Source organism: Acomys minous, assembly GCF_964271855.1.
Source record: "Acomys minous genome assembly, chromosome: 2".
In the NCBI taxonomy this organism is placed as follows: Eukaryota; Metazoa; Chordata; class Mammalia; order Rodentia; family Muridae; genus Acomys; species Acomys minous.
The window spans coordinates 54,807,105-54,828,555 of record NC_140484.1 but is presented as its reverse complement, the minus strand read 5'-3'; the positions used below and the strand labels follow the sequence as shown (position 1 = coordinate 54,828,555).

The following is a 21,451-nucleotide window of genomic DNA, read 5'->3' as shown; positions in this document are numbered from 1 at the left end:
CAGTCAGTGAGAGCTACTTGCAGGCCAGAAAGTGAGGGAGCGGCAAAAAGGAGATGCCCATGGGGAACCAGAGAAATTAATTGCCAGTCAAGAATGATGCTTACTACCTGCAGAGCTGAGTGAGAGCTGTCATTCAAATGTCGTCCCCCATCTGCAGGACAGCATAGAAACTCTGCAAATGGCCATGCAATAACTGTCTATCACGGCAACCAAACAGGCTCCTATTTTTCTGATAGGAAGCATTAATAAAGAGGTGGGGGAAATGTGGACTGCCTAGCATCTTGGAGACCCAAGAAGGGAAAAGAACATGAGAAGCCAGGCTGTCTGTCGGTAGAGTGCCACCATTCAGAACCACACAAGTCTTTGAAACGTCCCCCAGACAGGACCTTCTGCTGGTAACCACCTGGGGCAATGTCAGTAACTTAAACTGAACAACCTAAAACTCTTTAAAATCCTTGTTTTTCCAAGTTATGATTAATATTCTTTTTGGGTTGGTGTGTTTGTCTTCAGTTTCTTTGGGGGGGGTTGTTTTTTATGTTGCTGTTGTTGTTGTTTAGTTTTTGTTTTTCCAGACAGGGTTTCTCTGAGTACCCTTGGCTGTCCTAGACTCACTTTGTAGACCAGGCTGGCCTCAAACTCACAGAGATCCGTCTGTTTCTGCGTCCCTGAGTGCTAGGATTACAGGAATGTGCCACCGCGCCTGGCTATGATTAATATTCTTAAACCCCAGACAAGCATGGCTCCACGGACGGGTGGGGATTGGGGTGGAGGGTGCGGTCCTCAGCCCAACTCCTTACTTCCTCAGGTCCCTGATGTCCTCATGGCTGACCGTGTGCAGCGCGCCCTTGTGCAGCCTGTCTAAGCGCAGGGGCCTCGGGGAGGAGGGGGGTGAGGTTTCACATTTTATTGTCGTCTTGTCGTCTCGTACCTCTTCTCTGGAAGCTGGCAACTGAGGGCAAGATAAGGGCAAAAATAGTGAATACTGTACCAAATCCCAACTTAAAGATCTATTAGCCACTTTCTGCTAGCACAAGAGGACACATTTTGTTGTTGTTGTTGTTGTTTTTTCGAGACAGGGCTTCTCTGTGTAGCCTTGTGTAGATCAGGCTGGCCTTCAATGCAGAGCTCCACCTGCCTCTGCCTCCTTGAGTGCTGGGATTAAAGGTATGCACCACCACCAGCTGGCTGAGGATGCATTTTTTGTTTGTTTTTGTTCTGAAATGGGACCTTGTGAGGATACCACCCCAGCCTCCTCAGTGCTAGGGTGCCGGGTGGCACTACTGTGCCTGGATAAAGGGCTGTATTTTAGTTCATACAATCTGGACTGCTATCCAGAAGGGAACCAAAAGTACAAAGCAATATAATTCATAGCCCATCTCCCTGGGAAAAGGATGGAGCAGGCAAGCACAGGACACCAACAACTCCCTGAAGTGTAGGCACATCAATGCTATCAGAGGCCAATGCCCAACAAGGCAGCTAAGACCTGATCCATGCTATCAACTGCATCCTAACCAACACAACATGGCAACCACCTCTTACTGACCAGGAGCTCTGACAGGCTTCCTTAGGCAACTCTGTGGATGCACTGAGGAAGCAGATTCTTCCCTAGCAAGTGGCCAGCACCTTCCTGCTGGGGGTTGGGAACACATCGGACAGCTTGAGCTCATGAGCCACCCCTATGTGCACGGCTGCATTTCTGGGTGTTTGGACTATAGACTATACATGGAGGCACATATGCAGTTTAAGACCTGTGGTTTAGACAGAATAACCCTGTGTATATCATTAAGATGGTCATGAGTATGTACTGAGGAACACGGGGCAGAGGGCAACGTCACACCATTTGGCACCGAGGAGCACTGGTCCCACTGTAGCCAATCTGTTGAGGGTCAGGCTGAGCTGAGGCAGTTCAGGTCACTCATTAGCCAGCAGCAGATACATTCTGCATCTCCCTGTCCAAGATCTCAAAACAGCAGTGGGCATTGTGGGTCTGAGTCAGGCTCTGAGGGGCACATGCTCAGCATGCAGGAAGCCAGGGTTCCTTCACCTCCTTCCCAAAGCCACCATGGCTAGAAACTTTGAAGGAAATGTTAATAGCTTACAAATGCAATCACTGTTTAAACATAAACCAAAGAATGAGCTCAGGAGCAATCCATATGCTGGGGTGTGAGCTATAGTACTTCTGAGCAGGGCCTCAACCCACAACAGCTCTCAAGCAGGTCTCAAAATCCTAACAGAGACTTCCAGATGGGCCCTCTGCACTCCTTCAGGAAGGGATGGCACTAGGACTCTTCAATGTTACCAAGTTGGGAAGTGACCTTCACTTGCCAGTGATATTAAAGAAGAGGCAGGGTGCATCAAAGTGCAGTATCTAGCCCATGCCTGGCTCTGTACACCAGGTCTCCGTGCAGGAATGGAATGTGGCTCACACACTGCTTCTTCACTGACACAGCCAGTAGAGCTGAGAGGAACACCAGGCAGAACAATTGGGGACTTTGTCACTATAGCCACCTTGAATGGCATGGTTTACTGGTTGAGGGCAGGGGTGGGAACATGGTCTTGCTTTTTTACCCCAGGCTGTCCTGAAACTTGTGGTCTTCCTGTTGTGCACAGGCACTGTTTGGGCAGAGCAGCCCTCCCCCCTTTAAGTTAAGAAAGAAGGCAACAACCCACAGCACCAACCGGGCAACACTCATTGGCAGACTCATCAGTAGCAGGAGGGGATGGAAGTCACAACTGCTCTACAGTGCGGCAGGCTAGGAAGGTTAGTGACAGGACAGGGCTCCTGGGCTGAGCATGGAAGATCAGAGGTAGAACATCTAGGTCAACCACCAAACAGCTACTGCCAGCTCTTCACAATTCTGCCCAGCATGCTGCATTCACACCAACTTCTAGATACTACCAAGTAATCAGGGCAGCTGGCAAAAGGCCCAAGGGCAAAGTGGCCACCAGCTCAGCTTTTTGAAGCCGACTTAAACCCACACCCGTACCCCACACCCTGAGTTACCCTGAGCTTCAGCTCCACACTGATAAATGGAGTAGCGATGATGACCTGTATCCTGCAGGGATGCATGCAGGAGTTTAAGACAGTGCTTCCAGCATTTGGAAGGCTGAGGCAAGAAGATTGCAGTGAGTTTGAGGCCAATTTAGGCCACCTGTTGAGTTCTAGGACAGTCTGTGCTACAGATTTAGACTTTGTCTCAAAGAAACACAATTGCTAAAAATGAATAAAAAGACAATGCCTTGGCTACACACTAGGCCCATACTTGCATGGGGATGAGCTCACTGTGTACCAGCCCCAGCCTTCCTCAGAGCGCACCCCTGCAGCTTTGCCTCAGGAACTGTTACTCTCAATCCTGAACAGCAGACAAGCATGCAATGATCAAACACAGACACTTCTGCCCCAGTATTTCAGGGACAGACTAAACACTGCTGTGAAATGTCAGCTACTCCTCTTCACATCACAGTAGTGAGTCACTCATGAAGCCACAGGGTGTGTAAGGTCACCAAGTGATTTACCTGTCTCCGGTGCTTCCTTAAGTCACTAGGCTGACAGATGCGTGTGAAGAAAGGAGAGAGAAAGCAGGTTTACTGCACATGTTGAGGGAAAGACTCAAGGACCAGTGAGGCAAATATACTAAGCAGGGCCAGACAGACACAGGTTGAGCACTGAGAGGAAACATCACTGGAAACAAACATTCTCAAGACAGTTAAAAATTATGCACACTTCCCAGGAGGCAACACTGGTTATTACTTGGCTAAGAGTAAGTCTGAGCAGAGGCAATGCATTAAAATGCAGCATTCCATGTAAGCAAGGACTCTAATGACATTCACTCTGAGCCAGCCTCTGCAGCTACTTACAAACACATTGATACTCAATGAATACCATCAGGAGCTGTTACATTATCTGTTATAAAGTCAAATAGACCTGTTTTGAGCTAATCATCTACAGGACATTAATGTAAAAGCCCAACCTAGAACTTTATTTACAACTCTTCAAAAATATGCTGACTGTTTAAAGTAGTAAGAGCAAAGCCCCACCCCCCAAAAAGATATATGAAACTAGTTGGGTACCAGGGAGAACCTCTAGGTCTTACAGAATGCATAGCTTCTGATGAGAACTTATCAAAGACACTTAGTCTTTCTGCAGGTAGCTGAAAGCCACGTGACACCAGACCAAAAAGGGCTGACTCTGCACAGCTTCCAGCAGTACCACACGAGTGCGTCATGGCTGCACACAGGACACTCCCCTGCAGAATCACAGGCTGCACACCCCCTTCCTGCCTGTGGATGCCTGCAGGATGCATGAGTAGCAGAATACATTCTAAGCATGAAAAGGCCCAGCAACCCATTCTTCCAGCACACTGTAGCAGATGTGCACTTCAGTGCTGGTCATCTGCAGGAGCTAGAGCAGACTGTCCTAGCACAAGGTACTGGACGGGCAGAAAAGGATCTGGGGTCAGGGTCAGATGGAAGCCGACTGGACAGTCTAAGTTGAAAAAAAAAAAAAAGACACATGGGAGCCGGGCGTTGCTGGGCGTGATGGCGCACGCCTTTAATCCCAGCACTCGGGAGGCAGAGGCAGGTGGATCACTGTGAGTTCGAGGCCAGCCTGGACTACAAAGTGAGTCCAGGACAGTCAAGGCTACCCAGAGAAAGCCTGTCTCGAAAAAAAAAAAAAAAAAAAAAGACACATGGCTATTCCTAAAAAGTGTTAAAGTGTTTGGAAGGAGAATGAAGCCATAGCGCACACTATGAAAGTTAACATCTTATCCACTGCACTAGTGACACGTATTACACAGTGCTTCAAAATACAACAGACTGTACTATTAAACACGGTACTAAAGTGATTCTCCTGATTTAATTACATGGCCAGTGCCAGTGCCATGGAACTGCAAAGAAAACAGCAAAAGAGGTACAGCATGGCAGGGTAGCTGGCTTAGAGTGAACCTGAGTTTACTATGGTCTCAGGACCATACACATGTTAAACCCTCAGCAGTCACTGGGTATTCTGAGATCCACACACCTGGTCAGAGAATTTCTCAAACAAAAGAGCCCCCAAGCTGACCAGTCAAGATGTTCATCTGTTTCGGCTCCATAGTCCATGGGTCTTCAGAGTGGCCCTTGTGCCTCAGAGCTTAGAAATACCCCTTCTGTGAAAGGCTAAGGGACTCCTGGTGTACATTTTTTTAAAAATGTGTTAGGGATGGCAGCCAAGCCTGGCATAGGCTAGGCACTGCTCCCTCCACCACTGCCTCCATGCCAGGCTTTCTGTAGCTCTTTCCACATGCACTACCTTTCCACAGTCAAGTCTGCTGAAGACAGGTGGCACAGCCTCTTATGGCTAGTATCAGACCCCTGCCTGGCATCCCACAACTAAGTAGTAGCATGCTGGCTGGTCATTGAAGTAGTATAGTTAATTTGCATTATTGAATAACTAAATACTAGTTAACTAAATACTAGTTAACTTCCTCCCCCCCCCCCAACTTTTATAATCTGGAACCTCTTGGAGGAAGATGTGACTTCCATGTGTATGCTTTCCCAGAATGCTGAGGCAGGTAAGGCCCCACTTACCAGAGTCATGACACCCAGCCGGTCTACCTCTCGGGCAGGACTATGAGGAACCCTTCTTGGTGTAGACCGACCACTGCCTGGAGGAGAGGAGCCAGCAAGTGAGGAAGCAGGGTAGGGAGGGATAGAGCTCATTGATCTAAAACGACCAAGATTGTCCAAGCTTCCACTGCCCACTCTGCTCTCGATCTCCTCTGCCCGCTGCTCTGTATTCTCCTTCTCTTCTTGTATCAGCCTAAAATACAAACAAGAGCAGTTGGCCTTACTTCATCAGGAAGCCCTGTGTGCGTGCAAACAGAACAAGTTTAGCTGGGAGTGGGGGTCTTGTGTGTGAGCCCAGCAGCTGGAGGCTATAGCAGGAAGAAGGTGCCTTTAAGTCCAACCTGGGCTACTGCAGGGGACCCTGCGTCTAATAGCACAACACTGGTGATGTTAGCACTGTCAGACTGCCTCCCTCCACTGACAGCTAGAACGCTCCCACTCTTACTTAACACAGGGGAAGGTATGCTAAGCACAAGATGACAGAAGAAAACCCAATTGCTTCTGGGCCACCAAATTCTCCAGTTATCCCCTCACCTCACACCAGCACCCTGCATGTCCTGTGTCTGTCCTTTGAGGACTAGCTCTGGGTAGCAGGAAAGTGACCTCGACCCTGTTTCTCTATGCATGGAAGAACAGAAGAGTTTCACCTCCCCTAGTGCACGGAGGGGGCCAAGCTGCCAAAGGTAAAGACTCTCAGAGCGCCAAGTGTTCCACTGTGGGAGGCTATACAAAGGAGACGTTGATTCCAACTATGGCCATGCTTTCCCAGACTTATCTCTTGGGTTTTCTAGTGCACAACATATTAGACCTCATTATAACACCCTTGCACTTGCACAACATCTACCCTAGTCTCCTCCGGTTGCCGCCCATTGTCCTTCCACCCTCACACCTCCACAACATCCACTCCAGTCTCATCCCCATCTTCTGCCTTCTACACTTCCTTGTTTGTTGCTCTTATCTTCAAATAGCGTTCCATGTAGCTCAGGCTGGCCTCAAAATTACTTGTAGTCTAGGCTGGCCTTGAACTACTGCTCCTCCTGCTTCCACCTCCCACGCACTGGATGACAGATACATGCCATCGAACCCTGGCCCCTACTACCCTTGTGTCCCTTCTATACACACAGATAGACACCTGATCTCTTTGTTGATGGCATCGAGCTGCTCCTGAAGCATGATGGCCAGGGTCTGCGCATCGGCCTGCCCACTGGGCGACAGCAGGTCAACTGAGCTGAGCAGAGTATCTCTGTCATCTTCACCGTCAGATACATCCACATCGCTCTCAAATGCCTGTGCCACATTTGCCAAGACGCTGGCTTGTTGGGCCCGTTCCCAATCCTGTTCGTTGAGGGTCTGCACCTACCAACAAGAACACTGTGTCTCAGCAGGCAAGAATGGCAGCACGTCCTCAAAGGGCAGGAAAGGCTGCTATCAGAAATGTAAATAGTTTTAATGCTGGCCAAGGCTTTGGGAAGATGCCCATGCGCCTGAGCTGCTACTAAACAAGAGGCACCTGACAGACAGGGAGGCTGGGCATTGTGGAACACACTTGAAGTCCCTGAGAGGCAGATGCAGAGATGGGTCTAAATTTGGGGGCCAGCTTGGGCACACGCTGAACCTGCCTCAAGGTGAGAGAGCAAGCACGCATACTGTGATAGTAATGGCTTGGACATTGGGCATTTATACTAGTTTCCCACTTTAGTGCCCACCTAGCAGCACATGAAAGGGCAGAATGATGCACCTGGGTGTGAGCTTCACAGGCCTGGGTTAGATAAGCACCAAGAAAAGCCAGAGGAGAAAAGCAAAGCAGGCACCTGGACACAGCCAGTGGCCCATGGTGGAGCTCCCAGGGAAAAGGGCTATACAGACGAGACCCCTGCCGGGCAGCAGTGGGTGTTAAATCCTCCTGCTGGTTACAGACAGCCTTCCTCTCTCCTCCCCTTCCAGCTGGGGACCCCCTCCCTACTCTGTGGATGAAAGGTCAGGGACCTTTCCTCCAGAAGAACTACACCTGCAGTGGCTGCCACAGAAACTTCCCACCAGGTGGCACCTTCCCTCGGCTGGCTCATCCCCTTTGATAAGAACACACCCTCATCTCTTACCTTGAAACCACAAAACCTTATCCTGCCCCAACCTCCTGCCATCCCACTTCCTCGCCCATTAGCAAAATCTCTCCAGCAACCCCCCATCTATCTCTGTTCCTTCATCCCACTACTAAGGGCTCACTCAAAGTGGGCAGAGCACCTTTTCCAGAAGAGCTGCTCCAGGGCAGTGCCAAACAGCCCTTAACAGCTGTCTTGTCCTTTGTTCACCTGCTTGCCCATGTTGTCAGCATGCACAGGCTCAGGCTCAGCTGCTGCCCTTCCTAGGTAGGCTGCTCAGATGGGCCCAGGACCCACCTTTCTTGGCTTCTCTTTCTCCTAGCCTGTAACAGGCACAGTGACAGCCTGGCTACTCTACAGTTCAGGGGGCCATGATACCCATTCCCTTCCTCTTGCTTCTTATCTTCGGCATACTCCAGTGATCTGAAAGTACACTCCCCTCTCCAAGTGGAGAATAATTCTTACGGTGTCTATGTGGGGGCAGATGGGAACAACTCACAGTAACGGGGGAACTATAGCTGACGCATACACATGTGGCTTCCCAGCCAGCAGTGAAGGACCTGTGCTTCTCCTGGCTTTCCTCAAATGTGAGCTCTGAAGAGAGCCAGTGGCACACCACAAGGGCCTCGGGGAGTCCACACAGATCCACAGCGAGGACCTGAAGCCTCTGGCTCACACTACATCCATACTGCCAAGCCTTCCCCTACAAACACCTGCGCCTGAGTCACGCTGCTCCTGCATGCAGCCACGCCTTCAGCGCAGAACCTCATGGTACTGGCCACAGAGCACTACTAGCTGGGTACAAACTGGACTGTTCACTGCTTGTACCTAGTACTATTCTTGAATTCATAGCAATCCTCCTGCCTCAGCCTCATGAGTGCCAGGATTATAAGTATGTGCTGGGCTACCATCTGGCATAATTTACTTTTATTTACTACTTCAAGTACGTACTAATTAGCATTAACTTAAAGGATATCTTATCAGAAAATCTGTTCTTAAAGAAAGAACTAAAACCAAAAAGCAAGCATACCCTAAAAGCAAGCTCTTAGCCAGAAAAGCCAAGGAAAGGAACATGGGGGAAGAAGGAGACCGAGAGTCTGTCCAAGAGGAACAGGTGACTTTCCGCAAGCAGAGGCCTTGCCTTGGAGGGCTCATCCCGCAGCGCTGCCAGCCGGCCCTTCTGGGGGCGCCGCAACACTGCACTGGTGCTGTAAGCATCCACATGCCCGTCTGCCACAGGGAACCTGAAGTCCGGGACGCTGCCCAAATGGGGTCGGCTGAAACATGGGAAAAGGTGAGTTCAGAAGGAAGGTAAGGTATCAAGTTGGAAAAGTCTCCAAGGAGGGTCTCCCTAAACCTGTCTGAGAGCTCCTGACCACCCAATCCTGGCCAGGAAACCCCACCCAGCTACTACACTGGAAGAAGAGGATGGATGTGAACATCTGAGGCCCATCTGAGAGCCTCCTCCAGGTCAAGGGCATGCCCAGGCGTCGCCTGATGCCATCACCTGCTCTGTGGCTCTTCTGCTGTGCTAAGTTCAAACTGGTTGTCATAGTACTCCTTGGAGGAGCTAGACACTAGAGCTTAACATAGTGGTTGCACAATTAGGGTCACAGGGTAACACCCTGGGGTGAAGAAATCTCTAGAGAAAGGGACAAGGCTGAGTAACCACAGAAGGTCTTACAATGCCTGTTCCTAGAGCCAAGGTGTAAAGAAAGCAGAGCAGCAGGAGCTCAGGCTCACCATTTGCTGCTCTGCCTCCTCCTAGGACTATCCCCTAAAACTTCCTGGGAAAGAAGGCAGATGCTCTCCTCCAGAGGGCCAAGGGGAGCTGAGGGATAACGCTCAGAGAGCTGCACACAGGACCAGTGGCGACTTGCTACCTCACCCCAGTTGGTATCACTAGCCCCTCATCTTCTCCATGTTTTAAAGACATGAGATTCCTGGCTTCCTGTCTAACTCCACTTCTCTCCCAGGCCCCCACCTCTTCTTCCCCAGGAACCTGCTCCATCTCAGCATGATCCCAGTCAGAGTTACAAGCTGAGTTGCTGAGCAGAGCTGTGTTAACTGCAGGTGGCTCTGGGATCTGAGGGCTGCCAGCCCTCCTACTCTGCATGTTGTTGTTTTCAAGCCTACCTTACCAACTCTACCCCTCACCTCTCTCCACTCAGTGGGGCAGACGCAGCAATGTGACTTACCTCACTGTCCAGTCCTATGAAACTAGTCAGTGGTTCCCATTAGCTGCTGTCACCATTCCTCCTACCCAGGCCAGGCCGCACCCCTGCAAACAGGCCAGCTCCTCTCTGTTCTACGCCATGTCTCAAGGCCATGGAGGAAGACAGTGGGGCTCTCAGAGCCAGTCACACTCCTCTCCTTCATTCCTCAGGCTAGCCAAACACGAGCACACTTCTCCAACTTAAGGCCCCTTCAGCTCCTCTCCTTCACTTCACATCTAAAACTCCTTGTTTAAGAAAGTCACAAGGGCTGGTCTGAAGGTAGTGAGTTATCACAATTGATTGTTCCCAGTCAGTTACAGATTGAACTCCTGTTCTATACTTTTCCCCCTTCTCACTACTGCACTTGACTAGTCTTAAAAAAAAAAAAAAAGAAAAAAGAAAGTCACACATTAGCCAGCTGTGATGGCACGAGCTTAAATCCTGGCATTTGGGAAAGGTGGGAGGATCATGAATTTGAGGCTGGATAAAAAGGCAGACCTTATCTCAATAAAAGAAAGTGGACTTGCCTCTGGGGGCATTGTGTACACTGCATGCACCCCCACACGAGCATGTGTGTGGGCACACACACAAAATATATTTATTTTAAAAAAGAGAGCAAGTGTCTTACAGTGCTGCTTACTAGCTCCTAACAGCAGGTCTGCTGCTGTCACAGTGACAGCACTAGTCTCTCCATCACCTTGGCCATGACTGCTCTGTCCCCATGGCCCTTTTCTATCTTCCAGTGCAGTGACCCCCACCTCTCGAGACTCTCCCTCTGGCTTTGCACTGAGGGTTTCTGGTTCTATAAGGGCACCTCCTCCTCTTGGTGTGAAGTAGGCCAGGTAAAAAGAGGCTGCAGGAGGCCTAGCACAGCTTTAGGGCTGTGCACTAAGCACTGTGGCCTTGTCAGGAGCTAAGTCCTTCCACAAGATAGCTCCAAACGCAACACAGAACTCACGGCCAGTGGACTCTGAACAGCTGCCCACAGCAGTCCCTCCTGCCATGTGACTGCTCTGTGAGGTCTGTCCTTCCACTCTAATCATGTTTTCTCTCCTGTTCCACCCACTGGGCTCCTCAGCCAGCATATCCAAATACTAAGAGGCCTCTTCACCTCTTCTGAAACTCCACTGTGCTGCCCAGAGACCGCAGCAAGCCCTTGCATATGGACAGGGCTGAAAACTCGGCCATCTGTGATCACCATACCCATGATGAAGTGAAGAGCTTCTCAGTCTCATCTGGTCCAGCTCAGCCCTCAGGGTTTCAATATTCAGGACAAGTTGGTCCTAGAAAACAGTACACAGCTTCTATGGCAGCTCTCTCATATTGACTGGGCACCTGTATGGTGCATTTCAATTATGAGAACACTTCCTGAGTCCTAAAGTAGACAGAACTCGGGCCTCCAAATTCATGGATGCCCTGATGAAGTAAACGCAGTACTCCTGGTCACAGTAGAGTTTAAAAGGGACAAATGCTGGAGTGTGAGATGCACTGACTGTATAAAGAACCCACCCTTCCTAGCCTACCACCCACCAGATCCCTGCTGGCCCTGTCTCTTAAGGAGGCTTATGCTAATGTTAGTCCCAAACAGACACTCCCAAGGACCTAGGGTTGTGGACCCAACGCACAATGTTCAGGATGTTCTCTGAGGGGCTGCACAGTGAGGACTTTACGAGCCATCAGGAGGGTGTAACTCAATTCCCTCCAAACACCTGCGGTCACTGTCACTGTCACTGTAATAACTCAAGTCAGTCCTTCTTGGAGTCAGATAGGAAGGTACCTTATCATGCTGTGTCTCTTCCAGTTGTTTCTTTGTATTTTCAACTTCCCGTAGTAGAGAATTCTGAAAAAGAAAATGTCCTTCAGAACCAGCTCTTTAAAATGGTCCGTGTAACACACTGGCTACACTTGCTTAAACTAGAGAGCATCCCTGAAAGAAAGGCCTGGCCAGGGGAGGCACCAAGAGCAGGGCGACAGTCCAGCCAGCCAACGCCACCACAAGTGAGGTCAGATGTTAGTGTGTCTGTCCCTGTGTACAACCTGTTTCTTCACTAACCACTAAACTTCTTAAAGTAGGTCTGCCACGCTCATGGTGGCAATGCTCATGGAGCTGCACTCATGGTGCAAGGGCTTTTGCTGATGCTGCTTAGTTTTTTAGATTTTTTTTTTTTTAAATTTAAGACTAGCCTAAAACCTGTAGCAATCTTCCCACCTTAGCATATAGGATGACAAGGATGAGCCATCACACTTGACTTTCAGGTTTGTTTTCATAACCTCTTGCTAGTGGCCTATAGTGACTTTTGGATTTGGAGCATTCACTGGTCACTTAGGAAACATAAAATTAAGTTTCATATATAAAGTTAAAAGACAACACATTCCTATCCAAAGCTAGGGTCCTGAATGCCTATACACCCGGGACTCTGGAGGCTGAGGCAAGAGGATCAGAAGTTCAAGGCTATTATTAGATCAAGAACTATGCAGGAAACAAAAAAAAGAACTTTTAAAAACGTATCCATAGCCAAGGATGATGCACAGGTAGGGAGGTGAGAGTGATGATACTCATGCTCTCTGACAGCCCTCTCCAATTCTCTCACAAGCACTCACAGGTCTCCACTGGCACAACCTCATGCAAGTACTGCCCTCACTAGACCTCTGGGCTGTATCTTGAGAGATGCAGCATAGTTGGAACAGGCCCTTTTAAGTCTGAGCCTAACTCCTGCCCATCAGGACCTCTGTGGGGACCTTTGTGGAGACCCTAAACCTCAATGTACTCTAGGTCATCTGGGCCCTTCCACATGGCAAGCCCTAGAAGCCCAGCACAGCCTTATTCCAAGTCAAATGAAAGAAAGGCAACGCTGGAGCCAGGGAGTACCTGTGTTGAGCTGATCAGATCGCTTCTATCATGTCATGCTCTGGAAGTGCTGCACATGAAATGAAATGGAAACTGACTCTCAGAGTGCAGGTACGGGTGAGGTTTGGCCAAAGGTAGGCTCTAGTATAGGGGCCTGTGGGCCTAGTCAGCTAGAGCCTATTTCTGTCCAAAAAAAAAAAAAGTTGGGAAAACAAAGTTTCACTGTGCTGACTAGTTTTATATCAACTTGACATAAGCTCAACTCTTTGCGTTAGAGAGGAGGGAGCCTCAACTAAGAAAAATCGGCCCATACGATCCAGCCAAAGGCAAGCCTTGTAAAGCATTTGTTTTTTTAATTAGAATTAATGTGGGGCTGGGCAGTAGAGCACACCTTTAATCCCAGCACTCGGGAGGCAGAGGCAGGTGGATCTCTGTGAGTTCAAGGCCAACCTGGTCTACAAGAGAATCTAGGACAACTAAGGCTACACAGAGAAACCCTGTCTCAAAGGGGAGAAAAAAAAATTAATGTGGGGACATCCCTGGGCTGGTAGTACTGGGTTCTATAAGAAAGCAGGCTGAGACCGGGCATAGTGGTGCATCCCTTTAATCCCAGCACTTGGGAGAAAGAGGTAGGCAGATCACTGAGTTCGAGGCCAGCCTGGTCTACAAAGCAAGTCCAGGATAGCCAAGGCTACACAGAGAGACCCTGTCTCGAAAAAACAATAGATAGATAGATAGATAGATAGATAGATAGATAGATAGGAAGGAAGCAGGCTGAGCAAGCCATGAGGAGCATGGCAGTAAGCAGCATTCCTCCATAGCCTCTGCATCAGCTCCTGCCTCTACGTTCCTGCCCTGCTTGAGTTCCTGTCCTGACTTTCTTCAGTGATGAACAGTGATGAGAAAGCATAAGCCAAATAAACCCTTCCTTCCTCAAGTTGCACTAGTCATGGTGCTTCATCATACAATAGTATGATGTAGTCCAGGCTAGCCCCAAACTCAAAATTCTTGCCTCAGCCTGAATGCAGGGATGAGAGTATGCACCCTCACACCCAGCATTAAGTACAATGATTCTAGAACAAAGCACACTACTTACCTATGAGCTGACTCTGACTGCTTGTGCAAAGTGATGAGCAAAAAATGACATGATTACACCAGCACTGAGAGCCAGACATATTTTATTTCCTGGATCTCCGTGGAAGCCACTGGCCTTCTCTATCCTACCTGTCAAGACTGGTACTCAACACTGGTTAAGGGCACTTGGTCATTCTTGCAGAGCAGAGGGCCTGCCTGGTTTGATTTCCAGTTCCACATGGCAGCTAACTGTAACTCCAGTCCCAGGGGATCCAAGGCCCTCTTCTGACCTCTTTGGGCACCAGCCATGCAAGTAGTGCACAGATATATAAGCAGGCAAAACACCAGTACACATAAAATAAATAAATCTGAGGAGGGGACAGACACACAAACAGTACTCAAATGGGGAGAAACAGTCACTAGTTAGCTAAGGTTGTGCGTGTCCCAAGCCATCCTCCAACACAGGGAGCACAGCCATTCATGTGCCCACCTTGTCCTCCAGGGCCGCCATTCTCTCCTTCAGATGCAGCTGCAGCCTCTCATTGGATTCTGAGAGTAGCTTGTCCACAGTGTCAGACAGGCGCTTATTATGTTCCTCGTTCATCTTTTCTCTCTGCCTTGCCTAAAACAGGAGGGAAAGCTTCCAACGTGAGGCTCATGTCCAGCCCTTCATGATTCCTCCCTCCACAGCAGGCCTGTGGCAGGTAGGGCCCAGGTCTGCTTCTTGCCCTGTGTCTAGATGATTCTGCCTGCCTTTCCCAGGTTAAGCCCTACAACCCAGGGGAAGCAGCCCTCTTCCTGCTGTTCTCTAAGCTGCCTGTGTGCTCCTGCTGCTCCAATACCATTACATCCTAAGTGACAGTTCGGGGCCTGAGGGCACGGCCAGTAACCTAAGGAGGCAGGGGCCTGCTCTGAGTTTTAGGAGGTCTCCCTCGCCAACACACAGGCTCCAGGACAGAAGTTCTCAGACCGCGGGTCACAACCCCTTTGGGGTTAAATGACCCTTTCACAGGGGTTGTACATCAAATATTTACACGGCAATTCTTTACAGCAGCAAACTTACAGTTATGAAGTAGCAACAAAATAATTTTCTGGTTGGGGTCCCCACAACATAGAGAACTGTAGTAAAGGGCCATGGCATTCAGAAGGTTAAGAACCACTGCTCTAGGAAGACCTGACTGTTTCCTTGAGGGGACAGAGAAGCAAGAGGTCCTCTGGAACTCCAGCAGCCTGATTATGCCTCAAGAACTGCTGCCAGTGACACCTCTGCTGCCACCCTTGCTGACGTAACAGCCAGTATGTAACAAACACACTGGTGCAGTCCAGAAAGACCATAGTACAGGTCCACAGGACAAAAACCAGATGGAAGGAGGGAACTGCGGCAGAGAAGGCCAAGCCTGCAGTAGCCCATGTCTCACCTCAAAGCCAGGCTCAGGCCCATCCTTACCCGCTGTAGCTCCTGATTCTTCTCCTCCAGCTGTGCCTCCATCTGCCGCAGCCTCTCTTCAATGTTGCCATGTCTTTCCTCGGCCTGCCAGCAAAGATGACAGAAGCTGATCCTCTGCTTATTCCACTCACACTGGCTACACACTACTGTAGCAGCAGCAAGCACCACATGCTGTGTAGACCATGTCAACCCTGGCAAAAGGACAACACTCCCTCCTATCTATCAGGCCTTTATCTGTGGCTTCATTGTACACAGTGAGGTGACTAATCTTTTTGTCCTGACCTGAAGCGTGGCAGGTGCTAGTGACTGCCTTTCTGTGTCCCCACCCTGGCCTGCCTTGTACAACCCATCCGCTGAGTGCCTCTGGTGGTCAGCATGGACAGCAGGAAGCAGCAAGCACGAGCACAGGGCACAGTTCTACCTTCCTAAGCTTGGAAGTAAGCTCCAACAGTTTAGCTTCCTTAGCAGCAGAACTCCCAGAAGACAAAGGACCAGACTACAAAGCGACAGGACAGGAAGGACAGCAGGGAAAAAAGAAACAGAAACTTTAGGAGGGGACCAGGGAGGGCAGAAGCAAGGTTCTGTTACAGCTGACAGGGACTTGGGTGTCCAGAGTTAGATCCTGGAGTGAAGACAGGGCCCACCCTCACCCACAAGATGCTCCATCTGAGCACTTCTCCCGTCCCTCTCCAGCAACTAAGCCCAAGCTTGAGGAACAGGACTCCTGCCAAGGATACATCCACAGCCTCTGTTCATGCTGCTGTGCCTCGAAAACAGCACACCTATCCACCACTCTGAAAGCTTTTGATTCCTGCCTAGCCCACTGTGGATGGTAAGGACCTAGAGGGCACACACCTTAACAACAGTGATGGAGAAGAGCACTACATTAAAAAACACATTATTTTAAGCACTGTGGTATGCACTTGATGTCCAGCTATTCTGCTGGCTGAGACATGAGCATCACTAGAGGCAGGAATTTAGAGACAGCCTGGGCTAAATAGTGAGACTCCATTTCAGTGTGCAAATAAACACTTTAAAGTAATTTTAAAAGAATAAAATTATGCAGGCGGATCACTATGAGTTCGAGGCCAGGATAGCCAAGGCTACACAGAGAAACCCTGTCTCGGAAAACAACAACAACAACAAAAAGAATCTGTGCAACTATCTTGAAAGATGAATTTCATCTTTTTTTTTTTTTTTCTGAGAAGCTACAGCCTTTCTTCAAGTTGGTGAGAGAAATAATCCCAGCAGCTGACACCAAGGACAGCAGCGTTCGCCTAACAGGGGTTTGGGGACTGGTAGGGAACAAGGGTCTTGAGCTACACAGAAACAGCGCCCATCACACAACAGCATGGACACTCCATGGATGCAAGTGCACTGACTAGAACATCAAGGCCTAGCATGTGAGCCCTCGTGGCCTAGACACACCTTGGAGAGTGCGGCCACCCTCTGGGCCAGCTCGGCCTCCACCTCTGGCAGCGTCTCAGCTTTGCGCAGGGTCTGCTGCAGCTTCTGTTCTGCCAACTCCAGACGCTCTTGCAACTGGCGGTTCTTGTCCTCTGTCTAGAAAGGGCACAACATCAGGAGCGCAGGCTGCTGCTTTGGACACCTGGCAAAGCATCTTATAGCTTCAAGACTTTATCTTTTTAAGCAAACAAAACAATACAAATACAGGTTCCTATACTTAAGAAAAGTGAACTATTCATGGAAGTTGTTCATTCTGATAGAGAAGGAGTCACTGCCCAGTACGCTGTCTGAAAGCACAGCCTGTGGCCCAGCTCTGGGCATGCTTGGCTATGAAACTCACTGCAGAACATCTAGGCAGCACAGGAAAGTGCCTGCGCAAACGGGTGGGTGAGACCCGGGGGTTACTGTCTGAGGACACCACCATCCTGGCTCTGTGTGTAAGCACAGCACACATCAGGCCTCACCCTAGTTTCTGAGCACTGTTTCATGGCAGCAGTTTTCACAGCTGCCTAAATAATTTTTGGTCAAGCCATGCCCTTCATCCTTATTAAAAAATTCTTTCAAGCACTCTGGCTGGATTTTTCTGGTTAACTCAATGTCATGAGACCACACGAGGAACAGGAGGACAGCCAGCTCCTAAGCCCTCTGACTTCTAGTGCTCTGCTGAGTGCACCACTGTTCGGTGATGGCAACAAGTTCTTTACCACTGCTTACTTAGTGAAAGGGTTAAAAAGAAACACCTGGCTTCCAATGGAATGAAGAAAAGGGAAACAGCTTAGTGGGCAAGAAAGCACAAGAACCTGAGTTCAATCCCCAGTACCCACATTAAAAGGGGGCAAGGCGGGGTGCTGGGTGCAGCAGCACATGCTTGTAATCCCAGCACTGGGGAGGCATACACAGCAGGGACCTTGGTGCTCACCGCCCTGCCAGTCTAGGCAGTATGTTAACTCCATATACAGTCAAAGACCCTAGCTCAAAAAATTACAGTGGAGAGGCTAGAGAAACAGCTCAGCAGTTATGAGCATTTGCTGTTCTTCCAGAGAACTCAAATTTGATTCCCAGCATCCACATTCACTGGTTCACAACTACCTGTAACCTCAGCTCCAGAGGATCCCATAACTTCTTCTGAACTCCACAAGTACCTGCACTCACACAAGCACATGCCCACACACAAGTACGCACGGTCAAAAATAAAAACAAATTTTTACAATATATCTTAAAAATGAAAAAAAAATTAAGGTAGAGAGCAATAGACAAGACACCTGACTTTGACCTCTGGCCTCCACATGTACACACCTACACATTCAGGTGCACATGCACACAAACACCCACAGGTGCAGGCACGCAAGTTCACCCAAAAAAACAAAGAGAAGAATCAAGGTTCTATAAACTGCTAAGAAGTAATTCACAAGAAAACATGACATTTGGACTTGATTTCCAACATGTAACTTATGGGGAAAGGGTTTTAGCTTGACAAACACTTAAAGCTAGAAAGGGGCCCACAGAGCCCAGTACCTGTCGGTGCATGGAGTCTTTATTTGCAATTTCATTTTCAAGTTTGTCATTGAGGTCATGCACAGATGTGGCTTCACGCTGTGCGGCGAGGTAGCGTTTCTCGAGAGTGGTGATTCTCTCCTCCATATCCTCCTTCTGCGCCATCGCCTGAGTGGAGATTCAGAGGGAGACGGGGTGAAAATGCAGAACTCACCAGAACATTCAGAACACAAAAAGAGGCGAAACACATCTCAAACATGGACCTGCTGTTCCCCCAAAGTATACTGTTAAAGTCTTTTGAAACTGAATAATGGACATACTTTAAGCACATTCACCCAAAGGATCAGCAGCTTTGCCTGCTCAATAGCTCATGTCACCAAGCATGTACTTGACTACACAATACTAATAAAACACCCCATATGATAATTCAAGAACCCAAAATTCTGTAGTGAAGACGTAGCCTATGTCTGCTAAGCAACAACCAGGTTCACACAATGCTGTGGGCAAAATCACTTCATTTTCTCAGGTAAGAGCTGGAAGGGTTGCAAAGCTCAAGCATGCTGACAAGTGAGACCGAACTCAGCAGCAAAGCCGATGCTACAGATCCCAAACACTGACACCAGACCAGACTTTGGGCACGCTCGGTATCTGTCTTCTCTTCCCAAATTCAGTTGTTAGCTCCTTCCCTATTTTCTAAGTGACTGTTGGCAATCTTGACATATGTATTTTATTTTCTTTCATCTTGCATCAAAATGTTTTGCTTGCCAAGTATGTCTGTGTGAGGGTGTCAGATCACCTGGAACTGTTACAGACAATTGTGAGCTGGCATGTGGGTGTTGGAACTTGAACCTGAGTCCTCTGGAAGAGCATCCAGTGCTCTTAACTGCTGAGCCTTCTCTCCAACCCCCTTAATACATATTTTTTAAAGAGGTAAGTTTTAAAAAAACATCCCAGTTCTTTGCCACATAAATAACTCCCTGTGGCCCAAGAACAGCACAAGTAAATAGGTTTTATAATGTATGCAGTGTTTCCTTTGGTCTTTAATTCTTTAAACAAACCACATTTCATCTCTACAACTAAAGATCCCTGGTCTCACACATGCTAAAAGGTGGGGGCCTCCTAGGGTAACAAAAGACAGGCTCAGATGGGACGAAAGAGATTTTCAAGAAAGCATGTAACTTATTTCTTTTCTAGTGATTAAAGAGGGTCTTATAAATGGCTGCCCAAGAAAAATGGTTGTGAGGTGCATATATAACTAAGTATTTTCATAAAGACCCTGATGACCAGAATGGACACCACACCATACAACATGTCACAAGGCAGTTGGCATACTCCCTCTCACCCTTACACAAGCACAACTAATAACATGTTTGTGGGCTCTGTGGGCAAGTCAGAAGAAACTGAACCCAAGGAAGAGCACACTACAGCAGCAAGCAGCCATGGAGGCATGTGAGGGCAGTGCAGGAGGGAAGGCACATGATATGTACCCCAGAGGTCCCAGTAAGTGAGAGCAAAAGACAAAGGGAATGGGAAGTCCAGCACGCCCCGCACTCACTTCACGGACATCTCGCTGCAGTTTTGTATTCATCTCTTCAGACTTGATGAGGTCTTTTCTAGCCGTGTCCAGATCCTCCTCCAGCTCTGCTGCATGACTGGACAGGGAGGCCAGGCGCTCCTTCATCTGGCTCTGCTCTCTCGCCTGTCTGTCTATGACTTCCTGCAGCTCCAGCACTTTGGCAAGATCCTCATGGCTCAAGGAACCGTCAGAAGATCTCTGAAAAGCACAGCCTTATGGCACCCTGTTTGGCATACCTCCAGGAAAGCAGGGACCCTCATAGGAACCTGTGTGCTCCTCAGTGGGCACCGACCTCCCCAACAGCCCCACATGGCAAAACAAAACCAAATACCCCACAGAAAGTGAAGCCAAGGTCTTGCCTTGCCGTTGGTGCTTGGTGTGTTTTCCTGGTCAGGGTTCCCATCAAGCATTCCATCTGTTAGTGTTTTCTTCTGATTATTCTGTTCTTTAAGAATCATTAGCTAAAAGAGAAAAATTGAACATACTAGTGTGAGATCTTTATGTAAGAGGAATGAGCAAAGTTGGCCAGTGGCTTTGGGAGACAAGTGGCTAACAGCCATGCAGCCAAAGGCTCTGGGAGAGAGCTCTAGAAACCATTGTCATGGCTGGAGAGAGAGGTACTTGGGAGATGATGAAGGCTGAGACAGAGTCCAGTGACCCCAGCAGGTTGATCTACATCTAGGAAAAGAAGTAACTTCTGGTGTCTATTACTGTCTCATACTTCGAAAGGAAATTGCTATAATTAACCCCCTTCAGCTTCAACCCCATGGCAGTACCCCAAGCTCACCTCTTTGTGGGTGGCACCCAGCTCCTCTTCTAACAAGCTGCACCTCTCCAGAGCTACTCTTAGTCGCTCTCGTACCTGCAAGTGAAGAGCCGAGTGTGCATTTGGACTCCTGCTGCATGCCCAATGTAGTATAGCAGTTCATGGCCACCAACAGCACCCCAGAGGCTCTGTTTTGAGCCAAGCTGACTGAAATTTGGGAACCCCTGCTGCCTAGCTGGCCTAGTACTAATCTATGTAGCCAAGACTGGCCCTGACCTCTCAGCAATCCTCCTTGCCTCTCAAGTGCTAGGATTACAGGCTTTAGGAATCGTACTATACTAGGCCCAAATTCTTATTAGCATATTGATACAAAAATTTTAAGACATTCAAGCCATGGATGCTCATCAGCCACATAAGCCAGTGCCTGCTAACAGAGAAAAGCTTTTCATAGGAACTCCAGTTATAAAACAGTGACCACAGTGCCATGAAGCCCCCTGACAGGGCATACAGCTGTCAGTGTGGTGATGGTACCTTCTCATCCAAGGCTTTGTGGTGCTCAAACAGTGACTTCAGTGCTTTTAGCACTTCCACCTCGCTGGACACACCTGCAGGCGACTGTGCCTGCCTCTTCACCACTGTCATCCTCAGAGAACGCTCGTGCCTGGAGACAAGGCATTCTAGATGCTCCAACAGCAGCTGCAACAGAGCAAACAATAAAGTGCTTGCCTCACAGGTAAGCACACCACCCTACAGCAAGGAAAAACGGAAGTCCCTCAGGCTGAATTAAAACCTGCTAAGATCCCAAGGTGTCTATTGGGCTGACGGCCCCTCGACAGAGTGGGAAGGCATAAGTG

At 48.9% G+C, this 21,451-nt stretch overlaps 1 protein-coding gene across 9 annotated transcripts in view; it reads right to left on the bottom strand.

Annotated features, from left to right (window-relative positions):
- Positions 1–21,451, bottom strand: part of PPFIA1 (PTPRF interacting protein alpha 1) — an 85,936-nt gene that overhangs the window by 23,041 nt on the left and 41,444 nt on the right. For 5 of the 9 annotated variants that reach the window (XM_084773132.1, XM_084773135.1, XM_084773133.1 and 2 more), the window contains exons 4-18: positions 21,129–21,293; positions 20,619–20,693; positions 20,191–20,292; positions 19,811–20,029; positions 18,277–18,423; positions 16,723–16,857; positions 15,295–15,378; positions 14,338–14,469; positions 11,703–11,765; positions 11,129–11,208; positions 8,851–8,986; positions 6,743–6,966; positions 5,572–5,803; positions 3,517–3,546; positions 798–949 (exon numbers count right to left, since the gene is read on the bottom strand). In XM_084773132.1, coding sequence (XP_084629258.1) covers positions 798–949; positions 3,517–3,546; positions 5,572–5,803; positions 6,743–6,966; positions 8,851–8,986; positions 11,129–11,208; positions 11,703–11,765; positions 14,338–14,469; positions 15,295–15,378; positions 16,723–16,857; positions 18,277–18,423; positions 19,811–20,029; positions 20,191–20,292; positions 20,619–20,693; positions 21,129–21,293 — 1,976 coding nt within the window. Of the gene's footprint in view, positions 1–797; positions 950–3,516; positions 3,547–5,571; positions 5,804–6,742; positions 6,967–8,850; positions 8,987–11,128; positions 11,209–11,702; positions 11,766–14,337; positions 14,470–15,294; positions 15,379–15,715; positions 15,791–16,722; positions 16,858–18,276; positions 18,424–19,810; positions 20,030–20,190; positions 20,293–20,618; positions 20,694–21,128; positions 21,294–21,451 lie in introns of all 9 variants that reach the window. The other 4 variants (XM_084773134.1, XM_084773138.1, XM_084773139.1 and 1 more) reach the window with 2 other exon arrangements.